Below are 16,279 nucleotides of genomic sequence, written 5' to 3'. Positions count from 1 at the left end.
ACGTTTTATAGGTCAGATCAATTCAGTCCCCAAAAAAAAATCACATTCCTGCAGTGTATGCGCCTCCATAGTGGTAATCCACATTCCTGCAGTGTATTCACATTCATAGTGGTAATTCTGAAAAGTGCTGACAGTGAAATACCTGGACTTTAGAGCACAATGAACACCTGATGAGAGGACAGTGGCTGGTTTTATGTTATGCTGGCTGAAGTTATGAAATGAGTGAATTAGCATTTGGGGACATTTGAGTTTCTATATCCTGGCACCTCTCCCATAGGCATTCTCCTCTGTCATGGTTGTATATAAGCAGCCTTTGTTGCAGTTCAGTGTCAGCTGAGTTGGAGTCAAGAAGGGAGCTTGTGCAGAGGGTGGGGGGTAAGGGTGTGTGTGTGTGTGTGTGGGGGGGGGGGGGGGGGTGTCAATATTTGTGATCCATACAGCATCTGATGGAGGCTTGCACTCATGCAAGGAGTGGATCTGGGAGGGGAGAGAATGGAGATATGAAGGTGGACCAAGGGGAGCCTCAGGCAGAGCACAGAGAGCAGTAGGAGGGCAGCTGACAGTGACCCTGGGACACAAGAAAGGGGGAGTGTGACCAGCACATGATCTATGGAGGGGGGAACCACAGACACCACAGAGAAGAGGCAGAGGCTGGCAAAGCACAAACAAGGTAAGAAAAATGTGTGCTAGGCAGAGAATGGAGGAGAATTAGTAGTCCCAGTAACTGTGTGTTTGTTAGAGATGGAGAGAGGGAGAGGGAGTAAGTGAGAGAGAAGTAAACTTTCCAGCCAGGGACAAAGGACGTGAGATGGATTAGAAGTAGATTCCTGGGAATCATTGCTCCTGCTCTCCCACCTCCTCCAAGTAAGCAGGCTATGTAAGAGAACCTGTCACCCTGCATTACTTTACATTACACCTGCTGACAAGTGGCGTGTGTACCCTTTTACTCTTTGGGCCACATCCTGCTAACTTTTCTCCTGAGTTTTCTCCTAGTAGATATTTTTACACCTTATGGATAAAATACTTTTTAAAGCTCCCACCAAGCAAGAAATTACTCAAAATGAGTTTGCTGTGACCTTTTTACCTAGTTTTTAGTATTTTTTCAACTGCTAAGTACTGAGAAATGATTTTTAAGATGAGATGAAAAATGATCACCTTGGAGAGAGGATACTAGGATATGGCCTGTTGTATTCTCCCTGACAAAATGATTCAGTCATTATGGAAGTCTAGTGCTGCAGGACCCACATTTCTGGTCCTACCTGCCTGGACACTACAAGTTCCAGCATGCAAGTTTCTTAAGCGGACCTGAACTCAGAACTTCCTCTCTGCTCTAAAAGATACACAACAGCATAATAACCTTTAAAGATAAAAAAAATTATTTGTTACAGCGGATACAAATCCTGCAATAAATCTGCAGGGTTTCTACTTTCTTCTTTCATGGAAGCAGACAAAGGGTTAACATCCTGTGTTTACAAATTAGCCGCTCTGCCATGGAGGAGATTCATGAGATGACACAGCAGAGATATCAAATTACACTTGTGATTAGTCACCGATAAGGGGGAAATTAGACAGGCTAAATTCTCTAAATACATACAGGGTGCATTTCTCTCTGTTTTCCTTCTGTCCTGAGCAAGAGTTCAGGTCCTCTTCTTTCAGTAACTAGTTAATCTAAAGTAACAAATATGTGTAAGATGCTGGTGCTTTATATAGTGTAATAGTAGTAATATCCGATTAGCAGTGGTTATGATTGACTGATGAAATCTGCTTTGCTTCTGCGGCCTCAAGTGCTTTGCCAGTCATTTGTATTATTAGTTGTGATCCCTTTTTAGAATAGTCAATCATAAGTGTGTTTCCCATGATATGGTCATTAGTTTATTGTGTTTATTAGGCACCTATAACAAAGCTGCTAAACTGAATCACCCTTAAGATTTTCTGTTCTATGAATTCCAATTGCAACCAAAATGTTAATGTTCTCTTTGTGTATAATGAGGAAAAGATAGCTCTTTTGGATTTTTATTTATGTCTGTGTCCCTGTTAAAGCGAACATGAGCTGAAAATTGACTGATCAGATAAATAATTGTATCTATTCTCCTATTTTGAAAATTATGTATTTTTATGTATTTTTTTTTAGACTCTCCCGGTTTTATTTTCGGTTTGTAATTTGAAAAAGTTGGTTTAATGTTTGATTGTTTCAGCTAAAGGACAGTGTTTCACACAAATCAGAGATTACAGCCCCAATCTATAAACTATTGACCTCTTTATCTATCCCCTGCACTCAGCAGCTGTTCTCTGACAGGCAAGTTTTATGGCTGAAATCAGACTAAAGAGAAATTTTCAATTGGAAACCTGAATTTTTACAAGTTTATCTCATTCAGACAAAAAAAGTAAAATTATTTTGTTCGTTTTGTACTTTTTTTTTTTAGCAAATCAGTTTTTATTTGTATGCTTTGTACTTTACATACATGTTTATCTCATTATGGGCCATATGCACATGGTACATGGCTGTCCCCAGTACAGTGCTACTGGGAGACTGAAGGCAGAGCGGAGCTCCGCCTTCCAAGCAGAGATGCGCGCGTAATCTCTTGCAAAACCCAGCCTCAGGACTTGACGCAAATTGGCGTTAGGCGGTCCTGGGGCTGCTGCCGCAATCACGCCCATTGGCGTGACACGGTCGTTATGTAGTTAAAAAGCATTTTATGACAAGTTATAAAAATACCATCTAGGAGAAAACTCAGGTAAAAAATGTAATTGCAAATGGGTCTATGTCACATGTCACCCAGGTACCCTTTCAAGAAGTTGTCTCTATTCCTCATCACTAACACTTGACACTAAGACAAACTCTGGTAATATATCTCAAACAAACCTTAAAAAACAACTGAAGTGAGAGGAATATGGAGGCTGACATATTTATTTAATTTTATACAATACCAGTTGCCTAAAAGCTGATCTAGCATGCATGTAGCAAATGCAGTTATAAACCTGATCTGCATATGCTTGTTCAGGGTCTAAGACTAAAAGTATTCAAGGCAGAAGATCAGCAGGAGAGACAGTCAAATTGCATTGTTATAAAAATGTCAGTTTCCCTTTGTTGGGGGAGCAGATCCTTCCAAAGTTAGTTGAGCAGATTGAGCACCTGAATAGAAAGTGGTAACTGGATGTGCCTGCAGATTAACTGCACAGACCGTGCAAAGAGATTTCCATGAGGTGTGTCTGGATAATCATAGCATGTTGCCCTCTGAAGTGGAAACGTAAGATTTTAGTAACATTACAGTGGTGTGTGTAGCACTTATATACATTATTTTAGCTTTTAGCAATAGTTTATATGTCCATTAAATGAGACTGAGTGTACACTATGTAACAATATTTTGAATAGTGATATGCAATTTGTTTTTATTTTCCCCTCCACGTCTTTCTGCTGCTCTGGCTTCAGCTGTAACGATGGTGTCCCATACTCTGCTAATCACATTTGCTTTTGCAGTTTTTCTAACCCAGATAGTACTGAGTAGACTGTCAGATTCCCTGCTTACTCTCACTGATTCAGCCCATACTTTATCCCTTGTGATTGCACTTTGCCCCAATACCATCCTTGCCTACTCTTCCTCCTTGTCTTCCGAAGCCAAGGCCCGCCTTCCCACCCTGTTCTCTCTGCTCTCCCCTCTCGTCCTCTCCTCCCTGTGTCTGGCTCTCACTCTAGGTTCACTGGGACATCTGGTTCATCCTCACCACTCTCACCGCCCAGCTCTCGTCTTTGTGGCTGGAGTCCTGGGTCTTCTCTTCAATGTCATATATCTGGCTATAACCGGAGCTTTCCAAGGTAAGGATATTCCTATAAGGTAACCAAAAATATCTGGTGTATATAAGTGACCTGAGCAGTGTTTTTTTTTTTTTTTTTTCAAACTGAACCTCCCCATTAGGGAGCTTTGTAATTATGTGTGCCAATCAGGGTTGGGGGGAGCATCATTACCTACCTATGGGGTGCTGTCAGTGGCGTAGCTAAGGAGCTGTGGGCCCCGATGCAAGTTTTACATTGCCCCCCCCCCCCCCAAGCACTCTATACATAATTGATGCGGCGCACCAAAACCTGCCAATGGCAACTACAGTGTCAGGGGTGCAAGAAGGGGATGGGGAGCAGTTTAATGATTACCACTATTCAAAGCATCTATAGAAGTGATTATTATGTGCACAGGACCAATAGAGAGCTAATACTGTAATTGAGGGAGGGCTCTTTGGGGCCCCTCTGGCCCAAGGGCCCTGATGCGGTCGCAACCTCTGTTGCTACGCCCCTGGGTGCTGCTCCTCTTGCCTCTGGCCCGTACAACATGTGCCATCTTCTTCACTCGTCTGGCATCTTCTGCCAGTTATTGTTATTCACGTAGATGTCACACGCTGGGAGATGTAGCCCATGGAGCTGTACTCCTCCACCCTCCAGGCAGATTGTGCTGTTTTCCCAAACCAGCAATGCTTTCCTGCCTCTGTGTTGCCAACCGTCAGTAAATTTACTGACAGTCAGTAAAACAGTAAACAAATCTGGGCTGCCAGTAAAGTCTGTGATAACTTTGTGGTGTCACTTAAAAAAAACTCTCTTTGTTCCCTAGTAGATTACATCACTTACTGCTTATTAATTCATGTGTCACTCTGGAATGTACATTGCTCTAGCTAGAGGTGGTCATACATCAGTCGATAATCATTATCAAATCTGATGAAAATCTGTGCTGCCAAGAGCATGTCTGATCAGCAATTCAATCAATTCCAGGCCAAAATTGGTTGCATGTATCGATCGGACATGTTGTAAAATCTCGGGCCAAAATGCTTGATCAGATGTGCGGCGGTAACGGCATTCAATAATCATGAATGCGACAATAACACCCGGCCGCATCCCCCCAACCCGCTCCAGAGCCCGTGCATTAATACTCTTCTTCCTCATTCGCGCCCCACATGGTTGCCAGTGTATTGCACGTGGGGTGTCAATAAAAATGTTTTTGAGCGGTCGGTAAAAACATTTTTCTGAGGTTGACAACACAGGTTTTAAAGCATTTAAAGGGGGCTTAGATGCTTTCCTTGCGTCGAAAGACATCCATGGCTACAATTACTAGGTAATGCCTAATGATGTTGATCCAGGGATTTTATCTGATTGCCATCTGGAGTCGGGAAGGAATTTTTTGCCTTTTGGGGGTAATTGGACCATGCCTTGTAAGGGTTTTTCGCCTGCCTCTGGATCAACAGGGATATGTGAGGGAGCAGTCTGGTGTTGTACTATGTTCTCTGGTTGAACTCGATGGACGTATGTCTTTTTTCAACCCAAGTAACTATGTAACTATGTTTGTCCCATTTCCTAAGCCATGTCCCGTAGAGAAAAGCAGGAATTAGATTAATTGGCAAGCCAGCCCTGACTCCTCCTATAATATCTCATAGCACTTCCCACTCCCCCTGACACCCGACCCCCATAACACACAAGGCAGAGGAAGGTTAGTGGCTGTAATAGAAAATCACTTCCCTTCCCTACAGTAGTATGAAGGAAGAGGGTGAGTAGCATAGAAGATAATTTGCTGTAGTGCAGGTAACTGCCTATCAACTGTTCCTATTTATTTATTAGGCACTTACAGCCAGCTGTAAGAGGCCAACAATGGCATTACTCTCATGCATGCATATCCTAAAGCCACCCGCTAGACGTGACATGCGATGTTTCTTTACCGTACAGTAACTGCCCCACGTGGTATTCACTAACATGCATGTGGTTCAAATACCATCATTCGGTTGCATTATAGCGCAACCGGAAGGCGCCCACTCCCGGCAACTGGCATGGGTGAGTATACGGAGCTTGTCTGAAAGGCCCCTGATCAAGCATTCTGTGGCTCAGGTTGTGATTTGTACTGTTCAGTGTTTATATGGATTATGTTTATGAGCCAGATATTCCAAATCTCAAGCCACTCATTTGCTGTATAGTGTTACTACAGTAGTTATTGTAAACCTACTGTAAGAGGTACAGTATATGAGAGCTGCCATCTTTATTTCCTGATTGCACTCAGCGATTGGCACTTTTGCAACTGGCTTGAGGAAGCAGGTGAGAACTAGATATATTTCTAGTATATTCGTTGTTTCATCTTGGGAGGCAAGCCAACCTTAACCCATTGTAAAATATTATTTTATTATATTTTTGGGGTGCCTCCCACTCTCCCCTCTGATGAGACAGGTTAGTAGGAAAGTTCCCCTAGATGACCTCCAGTAGACTTAGGCTACTTTCCCACCAAGACGTTGCGTTTTAGGGGACATTATGGTTGCATAACGTGCACCTAACGCAACGTATGGTGGTGTTGAAGTTGGACGTCAGATTAAGCTGCGTTATGCAGCTCTCAAAGCAGCCGCTCCAGGTTAGTGATAGGAAGTCCGGATCTTTTTAAGGATTCAGATCATTTGAATCGGATCATTGAAAAGAACCGAATCATTTGAATCATTTTACTAGGGAAGCAGACTGGGTGAAATGACTAGCAGGACAGGACTTTCCCTGCACTGCACATTCTGTATGTTCCTGTTTCTTCCAGACAGACATCCACTGTGAACCGAATCTTTCATTGTGATGATCCGGATGATTCGACTCACAAAAAAGATCCGGATCAAATGAATGATTCGTTCATGATCCGGACAACACTACAGTGCTACCAGGAGTCTCTGCAGTGCAGTGAATATTAATTAGCCATGTGGCTGGCAGCGGAGAAGGAGGGGAGACCTCCTCCTCCAACATTACTGAGCATGTGCAAGCAGTCTAACGCTGCTTAGCCCAGTATAACGCACAGCATGCAGCACTTTGATTAAACGTGCTGTGTTACTATGTACCGCAACGTGGGCACTGTGAACAGCTCAATTGATTTTACAGTGCTGTGAGTAAGGCCCTGTTCACACCTGCGTTTTGGCATGCAAATGGACCGGATCCGGATCGGGACCTGATCCGGATCCGGTCCGTTTGCATCAGGAATGTATCAGGCTGCCATCCGGATCCGTGTGGTAAAAACAGCGCAATTACTAATAAAATTGTTGCGGTTAGCAGAAGGTGCCCCTGTAGAATCAGGTCCTCCGCTGTTTAGGCCTCACCTCCACCTCCGACATACTGCCAAACAGCTCCAGCACGTTAGTCACTGCTGCCCATGTGTCCCCATCCGAAATGGCCGCTAGAATATGCATAGGAAGTGGGGTAGAACGTCAGGTGTTTGTATCCTGTGTGTTCCGTGCTTTCCGTTCCCCATAGGTTTCCATTTCCGGATGATGCAGTCAGGCTCCGGGCCAGATGATCCGGACCCAAAAAATAGCGCATGTTGGAAAAGTGTCCGGAGTCCGGATCCGATCTGTACGGAACGTACGCATGTGAACGTCCGCATAGACTTTGCATTGCTATGCGGAACGTACGTTCCGTTTGTACAGTATACGGTCCGGATCCGATCAGGCGGATCCGGACAGGGAACGCTAATGTGAACCGGGCCTTAGGCTGCTTACTGGCTGCTGTAAGTAACGTGGGACTTTAACGTGAAAGTGATCAAGAACACGTTAGTTATCCACCTTCATGCTTATGTACTAAGGCCAGAGGGAAGGTAGCCTTTGGCATGACTTGTTTTGTATTTTTTTTTTAGTTATAGCCATCTAATGCTATCAAGTTCTAGCTATCTAGTATCTAGTTTTTTATAGCTATCTAATGAGCTCAAACCGTTTGGCTGATCAGCCACTTAAAGAGTAACTGTCAGGCTGCAAAAGCTAATTTAAACCTCTATTCTCCTGTGTTAAACAGTTTAGAAGGAAGCCAAAAAGGCAATACTGAAGTGAAAAATCTCTCTTACTGTGATGTGTGCTGAACAGCAAGGCTGTTATTCCCACGCTTGTAAGGAGGCTGGCAGGACGTATAACAGATACTGCAAAGCATTCTGGGGCGCGTACATTTGAAATCGGCGCCGGTAGACTTGGGCGCAGGATACAGCGTTATATAGCTGATCCTGCTTCTGCACAAGTCCGGGCCGATTTAATTACTATTCCCCCTCCAGGCCGACATGGATAGTGGGGGAATGAAATAATTCGGCTTCCAGCGATTGCTGGAGGCCGAATTATTATGTTTTTAAGCAACTTCGGCTCTGTCTTCTGACGGAGCCGACGTTACTCACTGAGCACTTCAATAGGAATGATTCCTATTGAAGTCTATGGAGGCGCCGGCTGCGCCAAAATCTAGCAGCGCTGAAAAGCACTGCTCCGTCTGGGGCTGCCTCTTCTCCCCACTGCACTACTTTGGCTCATCCCCTTCATTTCCCTATCAAGCCCTAAGGCTGCTTTCACAGTGAGAAGTTACAGGCTCTTGTTACAGCAGCTTGTAACAGCAGCCTAAACTCACAGCACTGAAAAATCACAGGGCACATGTTCCGTTAGAGTATACTGCATGAGTCTGCTATTATTCCTAGCCACATGGCTAATTAATATTCACTGCACAGTAGTGTTGTCCATTAGGATCTTTTTTGTGAGTCGAATCATGAGGAAGCAAGGAGGATATGACATCACATTTGGCTTCATAGGAGACAGACAAACATGGAACCTGCCATGAGCTGTCAGGAGCATCATTCTCTGCAAATACTATATAAAAATTCTTTGAAATTCAAACGTGGACAGTGAAATGCATATGTAATGTAAGTAGAGCCAATATTTAGCTACTGATATGTGTTTTTTTTCCTCTGGGACCTTATACCTAACCGCTCCTCTTTAAAGGAAATATCAGACAAAGGTCTACTTTTCAGGTAAAAACCTCACATATTTTTGCCTGTTTACATAAAAAAAATTAAATAAGGTTTAGTATCCCTGAGGGAGCCTGAAGTGAGAGAGATATGGGTGCTGCCATATTTATTTCCCTTTAAATAATACCAGTTGCCTGGCAGTGCTGCTGATCTTAAAGGCTTAAATTGTGTCTGAATCACACACCTGAAATGAGCATGCAGCTAATCTTATCAGATTTTTGTCAGAAACATCTGATCTGCTTGCTTGTTTAGGGTCTATGGCTTGAAGTATTAGGTAGAGGATCAGCAGGACTGCCAGGTTCGTTTAAGCAAGATTATTTTATATCCTTTTAATGTTTACTGTTAAACATATTAAAATATCTGTGTTCTCTGCTAAAACATCATTCTCTACCCCTTCTCCAAACCAGGTCTGTGTGTATCAACAGCCCAACAGCAACAACCAAAATGGCGCTTGGTTCTAGGTCTGCTGTCCTCTCTGGCTCCTTCTACTCTCCTGCTCACCAGCTGTTTGCTTCTTCATCTGTTCAGTCACCCTGCTGTACACTATGTGGACCCCGGCCTGTCTTTGGTTTCTATAGCAATCATGGTGGCCTCTGTCTTCTCAGACATGGTTCAAAATGGCTGTGTTCTCCTCCAGGCCATTCCTCCATCTACCAATTTCCACAGCCTCAAGACAGACTTGGATAAACTCTGTGGCCCCTATGGACATCATGAGCTTCATATGTGGGGCTTTTCTAAAGACCATGGAGTTGCCTCTCTTCATGTTCACTGCTCTGGAGTGGAAGCTTACAAAAATATTTTAAGCCAAGCCAGAGTTCTGTTTAAGGGCCATGGCATAAGGGAGCTGACAATACAGCCAGAATTTGGAAGTCCAGGCCCGTGTGCCTTGGCTTGTGGACCTACCTGTGCCCATTACGCCTGCTGTGACTCCACACATTCTTCAAGTAATGCATTAGTTTTAGCCAATAATGTGTGTGCATGAGACCAAAATATGAAATTACATCATGCAGTCCACTAATAAGTGTATAAAGAATAACATTTAGTAAATGGACCGACTCACAAAAATAATATAAAGGTTGGAAAGAGACATTACTTAAAATGATTAACAACCCTTTAAACCAGTGCTGTCCAACTGGTGGGCCACACCCGGCTCCCTAGACCTCCTGCTGAGGCCTGTCTGTCACTTGCTCTGTGGCTGTGCTGTAGGTATTCATCCCACAGGTCCTGCACTTCAGAGCCGAGTGATCTTGGGCCAGCTGTAATGGGAGTCCAGATGATGAGGAGTAACACGCACTCCAACCGCATCACCCGAACTACATTACTAGTGGGTGCAGCATGGGGCAGGAGATTTGCAGTCAGAGCTGCAGTGAAGATTGGAGATCGGTACAGGAGAGGCGGCACCTCACAGGTGAGTACATACGGATGTTCAGTGCCACCAAGGATGTTGTTGGCACCAGAATGCACATTTTAATAATGGGGAACTGTTTTTCAATAGGGAAAAAGATGCCTAATGTATTTTTGCAGAAATTAATGCTACAAGGTTATGTATATTAACCTGGTAGCAAAAAATTGGCCCTCCATGCCCATGAAGTTGGACAGTACTGCTTTAAACTTTCACAAATTCGTATGGAAGAAAGTGCATTGTACTAATATTCATCTATGCAATTCACAATTAAGAACTAACTGCAACACTGAAACATGGAGCAATCTGTTCCCCAGGTCGCATTTTTGTTACAGGAAGTCTGAAATTAATTCAGGCCTCAAATCAGGTGCTGCCATTGTGGCAGATTTATCAAAAGTAATGCAAGGAAAGATTGGAGCAAAAGTTGGCTGGATGTTCAATTCAAGGATTTCTATTGGCCACTGTGCACCACTATTGCAACAGTTTGGTTCCAATCTTCCCTACACTGGTTTTGAGAAATTGCCTTTACTGAAGAGTAGGGATGATTACAGATATGCAAATTGTTTCGAGTTGATGCAAATGTATGCATTTTTTTATGCAAATATAGGCAGCTTGAAAATGGACCAATCAATTTAAACCTGGGTTTAAGTTGATTGGTCCATTTTCAAACTGCATACATTTGCATACAAATTTGCATAATTTCAAATCAATTTGCATCTCATTGATCATCCCTACTAAAGAGTAACCTTAAAAATGTGACTAACATTCTTTATCATTTATAAATGCTTTTAGATTGCCCAAGCCTGACCTTTTTATATTGGTAAGTCACACATACAAACAATGATGTTTACAAAATAGGTTCTTTTAATGGTAATACAAAAAGTTTAGTGCTCTAAAATTACTGTTTTTTTTCTTCAAGATCTCATTTTCATAATTTAAGAGTTTAAAAACCAGGATCATTTTAAGGTCATCAAGATCATTTTAAGGTCATCAAACTGATAAAACATCACTTAGTCTTTCTACATTTAGGCAAAAAAAAAAAAAAATGCCACCGCTTTCACCAAGCCCCCCGCAGCCTTGGTAGTCTGAAAAGCAAGAACTAAACTAGAGTAGAGGTGAGTATGGTTGGCCAATGAGATGCAAATAATTTCGAGTTGATACACTATTATGCAAATGTATGCAGCTTGAAAATAAACCAATCAAATCCTGCTGGAGTAAAATTCAATAAAACCATTTTCAAGTTGCATAAATCTGCATCAACTCAAAATTATTTGCATCTCATTGACCATCCCTCGAGGTGAGCACCCAATTTTTCCTACAGATGGCAACACAACGATGCTGACCAAAATGCAGGTGCTCAGATGTAAATAGAGAAATGTAATCAGACTACTTTTTGGCTCATTCTGCACAGACTGGGCTGTTCAGAGATCTGTTGGGGTATTTGATAGTGAGGATTAGAAGAGGACACCATTTAGGGTGTCTGTATATGTATGCAGCTCCCAAAGGATGGCGTTACATGATATGATCAGCAGCCATGTGTTATTGCTGAAGATTGTGAGGCATGTTTCTGCTGAATAGCAGCATCCAGCATTAAGGACTACAGTGCTCTCCCCAGGCTCTTTTAGCCAGGTGCTCCACCCGGCTAGTTTTGGTGAGCACCCGGCTATCACCAGTTCACCTCCTCGTATGCTGTAAGCAGAGAAGTGCCAGCTTTGCATTCTCTCATTGCATCCCACCCGGCTACTTTTTCATGCCACACGGCTGGAAAAAAATTCTGGGGAGAACACTGGAATAGATGTTTAGAAGCCAAAATGCTTTTATAACTATGCCAATGAATCCGTTATTTTCCCCTAATCAATAATATAATTCATAATATAATTATAATTGGCGCTTTATAAATCAATAACCATAATAAATCATTACTGATATTGGACCTCCTGTGATCTGTGGAACCCCTTGTCTGAACAGTCGAATAGTCTAGAGAAAGTGCCTCATTGGCCAGCTAAGGCTCTCACATTGGACTCTTAACTCTTTCCAATCCATTTATGTGATCACCCATGTTCCCCACCACCCTTCCAGCACTTACTTTTTTCCCGTTGTGTGGTGGGGACAGATGGACATTGGTGTTTCAGTGAGTGCTGCTGCTGAGGCATCTGGCTGGGTCTCTACTACCTTGTGCTGGCTGTAGCTCCCATTGTACACATGCCAGTGTAATATCAAGATTATGCGGGCAGCGTGGTACCAAAGGGGATGAAAGTGTCGGACTGCTAATGCCGTGATGGACTAAAGCTGCTGGTGGCCCACATAAGTTGATGCTGTACCAGATTAGATTTGGCAATGGTGCCCCTACTGGCAAACCCAAATGCGCCCACGTAGTATTTAACTTACTGACGCAGCAAGCGCTGGCGGCAATCAAAGTGTTGGATTTACTCCGACACTCTGATCTAAAGGGGCTGGCACTGTGCTGGATTTTATTTGCCAATAGCTCCCCTAGTGGCAATCATGTTTTCCTATGTCAACTTTGGGCCTATACTGGAAAATGCCAATGTTGGAAATTGTCCAACATGTGACTGGAAATGGTAAAATTGTTGGAATGGGAAATAAAGTCCTAGTAAAGGAATATAAAAAAAACATATTGGAGTTAGTACTAATTCTACATTGCCCTGCAACTCTTACCACTATTTCCATAGATAGTACAATATAGGTATGGTCTCCTCCTTGCTGCTAGGTGGGTAGCTCCCATCTCTAAGATAATGGCAGAACTGTCTCTTTCCAGCAGTCCTAGCAATCATTGACTATTGGTAGTGAATGTGAGCTAGGACAGCCATAAGTACATTCTAGCAAGCAGGAGAGGAGACCTCGCCTACCCAGCCTATGGAAAGTTGTGGCAGCAGCCAGTAAAAGTTGTAGGACAGTACTATTCTAGTTTGTATAATTTTAGTGGGGCTTTAATGGAAGATGGTTTAGGAATTAACAAAATAAGTCCAGAAAATATAGCAAAGTCATCAATATGAAATCTAATTGTATAGTGTTTACAAGGGATTCCTCATCTTAAAGGGAACTGTAGGAAAGGGTTTAGAGCTTAATGCAGCAAGGGCTGATTATAGATCAACAATTGAGGTCTATATGTATATTGCAAACTAGTGAGGCCTCAAGTGCATAGACTTTGATCTGAGCAGTGCTGGTGGTACATTCTGGATCACAAGTGCCTGATTACTTGCTGTAAGTTACTGTGTTCAGGAGATACACCTTCTTCTTTGCAGTGTCGGATGGTTGTGGCATCCTGATTGGCTGCAAATAGTGCCTGTTTTTCAAACCAAACAACTTCTACAGAAGAGACAGAGTGAATTGTGACTAAAGAGCAGCTACCCTCTACCTTTGCCCAGTCAATCACAAAGTCCCCTTCCAATTAGACAGCAATGTTATTATTCCATTATAACTGTCCAGTAAGAAATCATGATATTAGTGACATGAACAGAGTTACCTAAAACCTGATGTCCATTTTACCACACAATCCTATAAACACGTATTGGAAGGAGTAAGAAAAATGTAGTGGGAGTTCTGCCGTAATGTTCTTACTTGGCCTGGATGATAAATCCTCCAGTAGGTTTTCCATTAATGCCAACGTGCTATAATCCTCAGTCATCCACTAGAGTATGTCTAAGCCAAAGTGGCTGAACTGTTTTTTTCCAAGTCCAAGGTGACCATGTTTGCTACATGAAGTTCACTCAACTTCCTTTACTTCAGCCACTTATGGTCAACAACCACCCATTCTTGTATCATCTGGGTAGGAACAGTCTGGGTACTGCTGATCCTGCTCTCCAGCAACACTGAAACTAAGACCAATCCCCACCAGACTGGCTGTGGCATCTTCCTCCACAATCTGTGGAAATTCCGCAAAGTGATTGTAAGGTGCAGGCTGTTCTTCTAGGTCATGGGAAATCCACTCACTATAAATGTCTAGATTGGTAGGAGTGTCTTCAACAAATGTTGCATTGTCCAGTGGAAATTGTGCGGGCAAAAGATTCATCCCATTATAGTCAAGACTTGGCATTGGATTGCATCCAAGGCTACATTCTATGAAAGGAATAAAAAAAAATAGTTATTAAATCTAAGTAACTTACACAAACTTTGAAAGAGCAAGTCTGTGGGTAAAACTCACTGAACAAAGCAGTTATCACACCTTACACTCTGATTGTACAATCTTTGTTCAGTAGCACTTCTGTATATAGCAATAGGTTCCACCTAAGCAATTGTTTAATTATTTTCCATCTGTTGACCTTCACAGTACATGACTGTTACTGCACAAATCTTGTACAATCAGGTTGCTAGGTGTGTTCCATGGAGAGGGAAGCTCCAGAGGCTTTCCCCATCTCACTCCACCCCACCATTCCAGCGACGTCCTCCTGAAGCTCATGGCCAAGCTCCCAAAGCATGTGTATGCACGCACTGCTCTTGTGCAGTAGCATGAAAAAAAAAGCTACTGTGTAGGTAGTGCTTGTTAACAGTTTTCGGCCAGACTCGGTGGAGGAACGGTGAGGCGGCACGGGACGGGGGAAGCCGCTGGATTATCCAGTGGATTTCCTCTACCTAGGTAAGTACCCAATTTGGGCACTTTTTTTTTTAATACAGGTTTCCTTTAAATTTTACTTCTTTCAAATCCATTGTATGGCATAAAGGTGACCATACAGTAGTTTAATTTTTGCCTCAATATCTGGCTGATTTGATCAAATCTACTAGAACTCGATGCAGCCAGATTGAAAACTTTGCTCGATCAGCGGCAGGTTGGGAGTGTGTGGCTAGGGGTGTTTGATTTCACGGGGACCGGAGCAGCAGTGGAGGTTACTCTCACCTCTCTGCCGCAGTTTCTCACCACCGCTGGGCTCCTTCTCCTGTCTCTTCTCTGCGGGGCGCTTGTGTCACACCACAAACTCTAGAGGCCAAACACTATAAGCATCCAGTGGTCATGTAAGGTACTTGCCACAGTGCCTTTAGAGTTTGGCCTCTGATGTTTATCACCTGACACAGGCCTCGGCAAAGAGTTAGGAAGGATAGCCTGGCGATGGAGAAAAGATGTGTGGCAGACAGGTGTGTGCAGGTGTCTGCCGGCAGTGTCGGGCAGCCTGTGCAGGTGGCGTGTAAAGGTGTCTGCGGCCGTGTCGGGCAGCCAGCCTGTCAGCATTGCAGGGCTCTGAGCGGCACTGTTGTCCTCCTTTTGCAGGGCTCCGCGATCGGTTCCTGGGTATTGGCATCGGGCGAGACTGCAGTGTGTGCGGTGCAGTCTTCCGCTCCCCTCGCAAAGTAATACGGCAGCGGCGGCTGTTGCAGCCACGGGCATCACTCACCTCGTCCTTGGAGCCAGCGAGATCAGCCGCTTGTTTCTCTCTCCTCTCTAGTGCCGGTACTTCCTGCTTGTCTCTAGTGACGCGACCAGCACTAAAGGGAAGGAGAGACAGAGACAAGCGGCTGATCTCGCGGGCTCCAAGGACGAGGTGAGTGATGCCCACGGCTGCAACACCTGCCGCTGCTTTATTACTTTGCAGGGGGAGCGGAAGACTGGGAGGAGGACGCCAGGCACACAGAGGACCCAGGAGGGCAGATCACCACGGGCATGGTCAAGTCAGATGAGTGATTCCCGCGGTAATGGGGGATGGCCACAAAGGGGGACTTGAGGTGGACATCAAGGGGGACGGGGACGCCACAAAGGGAGACGGAGAGGACACAAATGGAGACCACAAAGGGGGTCAGGAGGAGGCTACAAGGGGGGACATGAGAAGGCCACAATGGGGGACAGGAGGAGGCCACAGGGGGGACACAGGAGGAGACCACAGTGGTCAACTTTTTGCATTATAACATGGGTTCTCTGGTCTCATTAGACCTCAAGGTTTTATTTTAAATCTTAGAGATTTACCCAAGTAAGATAAATCATTTCTTATAGAAACCTAATTTGCTGCCAATCAATGCGTTGCCTTTCTAGTGAATTTCTTTCTGGTGATCCACACATTGTCCTTGCCTAGAAGAGTGTAAATCCAAGTTGAAGGTTACATTATCATTTCAACTAATTTATAAACACATGGGCTGCCTTATTAATTTTTTTCCAGTATTTGGGACAGATGGG

The 16,279-nt window shown here is 43.8% G+C and overlaps 2 protein-coding genes across 3 annotated transcripts in view; one reads left to right on the top strand and one right to left on the bottom strand.

Moving 5' to 3' along the window:
• Positions 1-451: 451 nt before the first annotated feature.
• LOC137529015 (calcium/manganese antiporter SLC30A10-like) lies at positions 452-15,597 on the top strand. Its single transcript, XM_068250883.1, has 3 exons — positions 452-670; positions 3,431-3,814; positions 9,167-15,597. Exons 1-3 carry the CDS (start codon positions 610-612, stop codon positions 9,739-9,741), a joined length of 1,020 nt encoding a protein of 339 aa, XP_068106984.1. The 5' UTR covers positions 452-609; the 3' UTR covers positions 9,742-15,597.
• The window catches only part of RELB (RELB proto-oncogene, NF-kB subunit), a 91,217-nt gene continuing 85,950 nt past the window's right edge, over positions 11,013-16,279 (bottom strand). For both annotated transcript variants that reach the window (XM_068250881.1, XM_068250882.1), the window contains exon 11: positions 11,013-14,238. In XM_068250881.1, the coding sequence (XP_068106982.1) occupies positions 13,919-14,238 (320 nt within the window). In that variant the 3' untranslated portion in view covers positions 11,013-13,918. The remainder of the gene's footprint in view (positions 14,239-16,279) is intronic.

The sequence above is a fragment of the Hyperolius riggenbachi genome, chromosome 8 (genome assembly GCF_040937935.1).
Source record: "Hyperolius riggenbachi isolate aHypRig1 chromosome 8, aHypRig1.pri, whole genome shotgun sequence".
In the NCBI taxonomy this organism is placed as follows: domain Eukaryota; kingdom Metazoa; phylum Chordata; class Amphibia; order Anura; family Hyperoliidae; genus Hyperolius; species Hyperolius riggenbachi.
Note: the sequence above shows the minus strand (reverse complement) of the source record. Positions and strands in the feature narration are given on the sequence as shown.

Excerpts from the sequence above, each read along its gene's own strand:
- LOC137529015 (XM_068250883.1), top strand. The coding sequence starts at position 610 with ATGGAGGGGGGAACCACAGACACCACAGAGAAGAGGCAGAGGCTGGCA. Across the intron at positions 671-3,430 it reads GCTGGCAAAGCACAAACAAG|CTGTAACGATGGTGTCCCAT; the intron begins GTAAGAAAAATG and ends CTCTGGCTTCAG. Across the intron at positions 3,815-9,166 it reads TATAACCGGAGCTTTCCAAG|GTCTGTGTGTATCAACAGCC; the intron begins GTAAGGATATTC and ends TCTCCAAACCAG.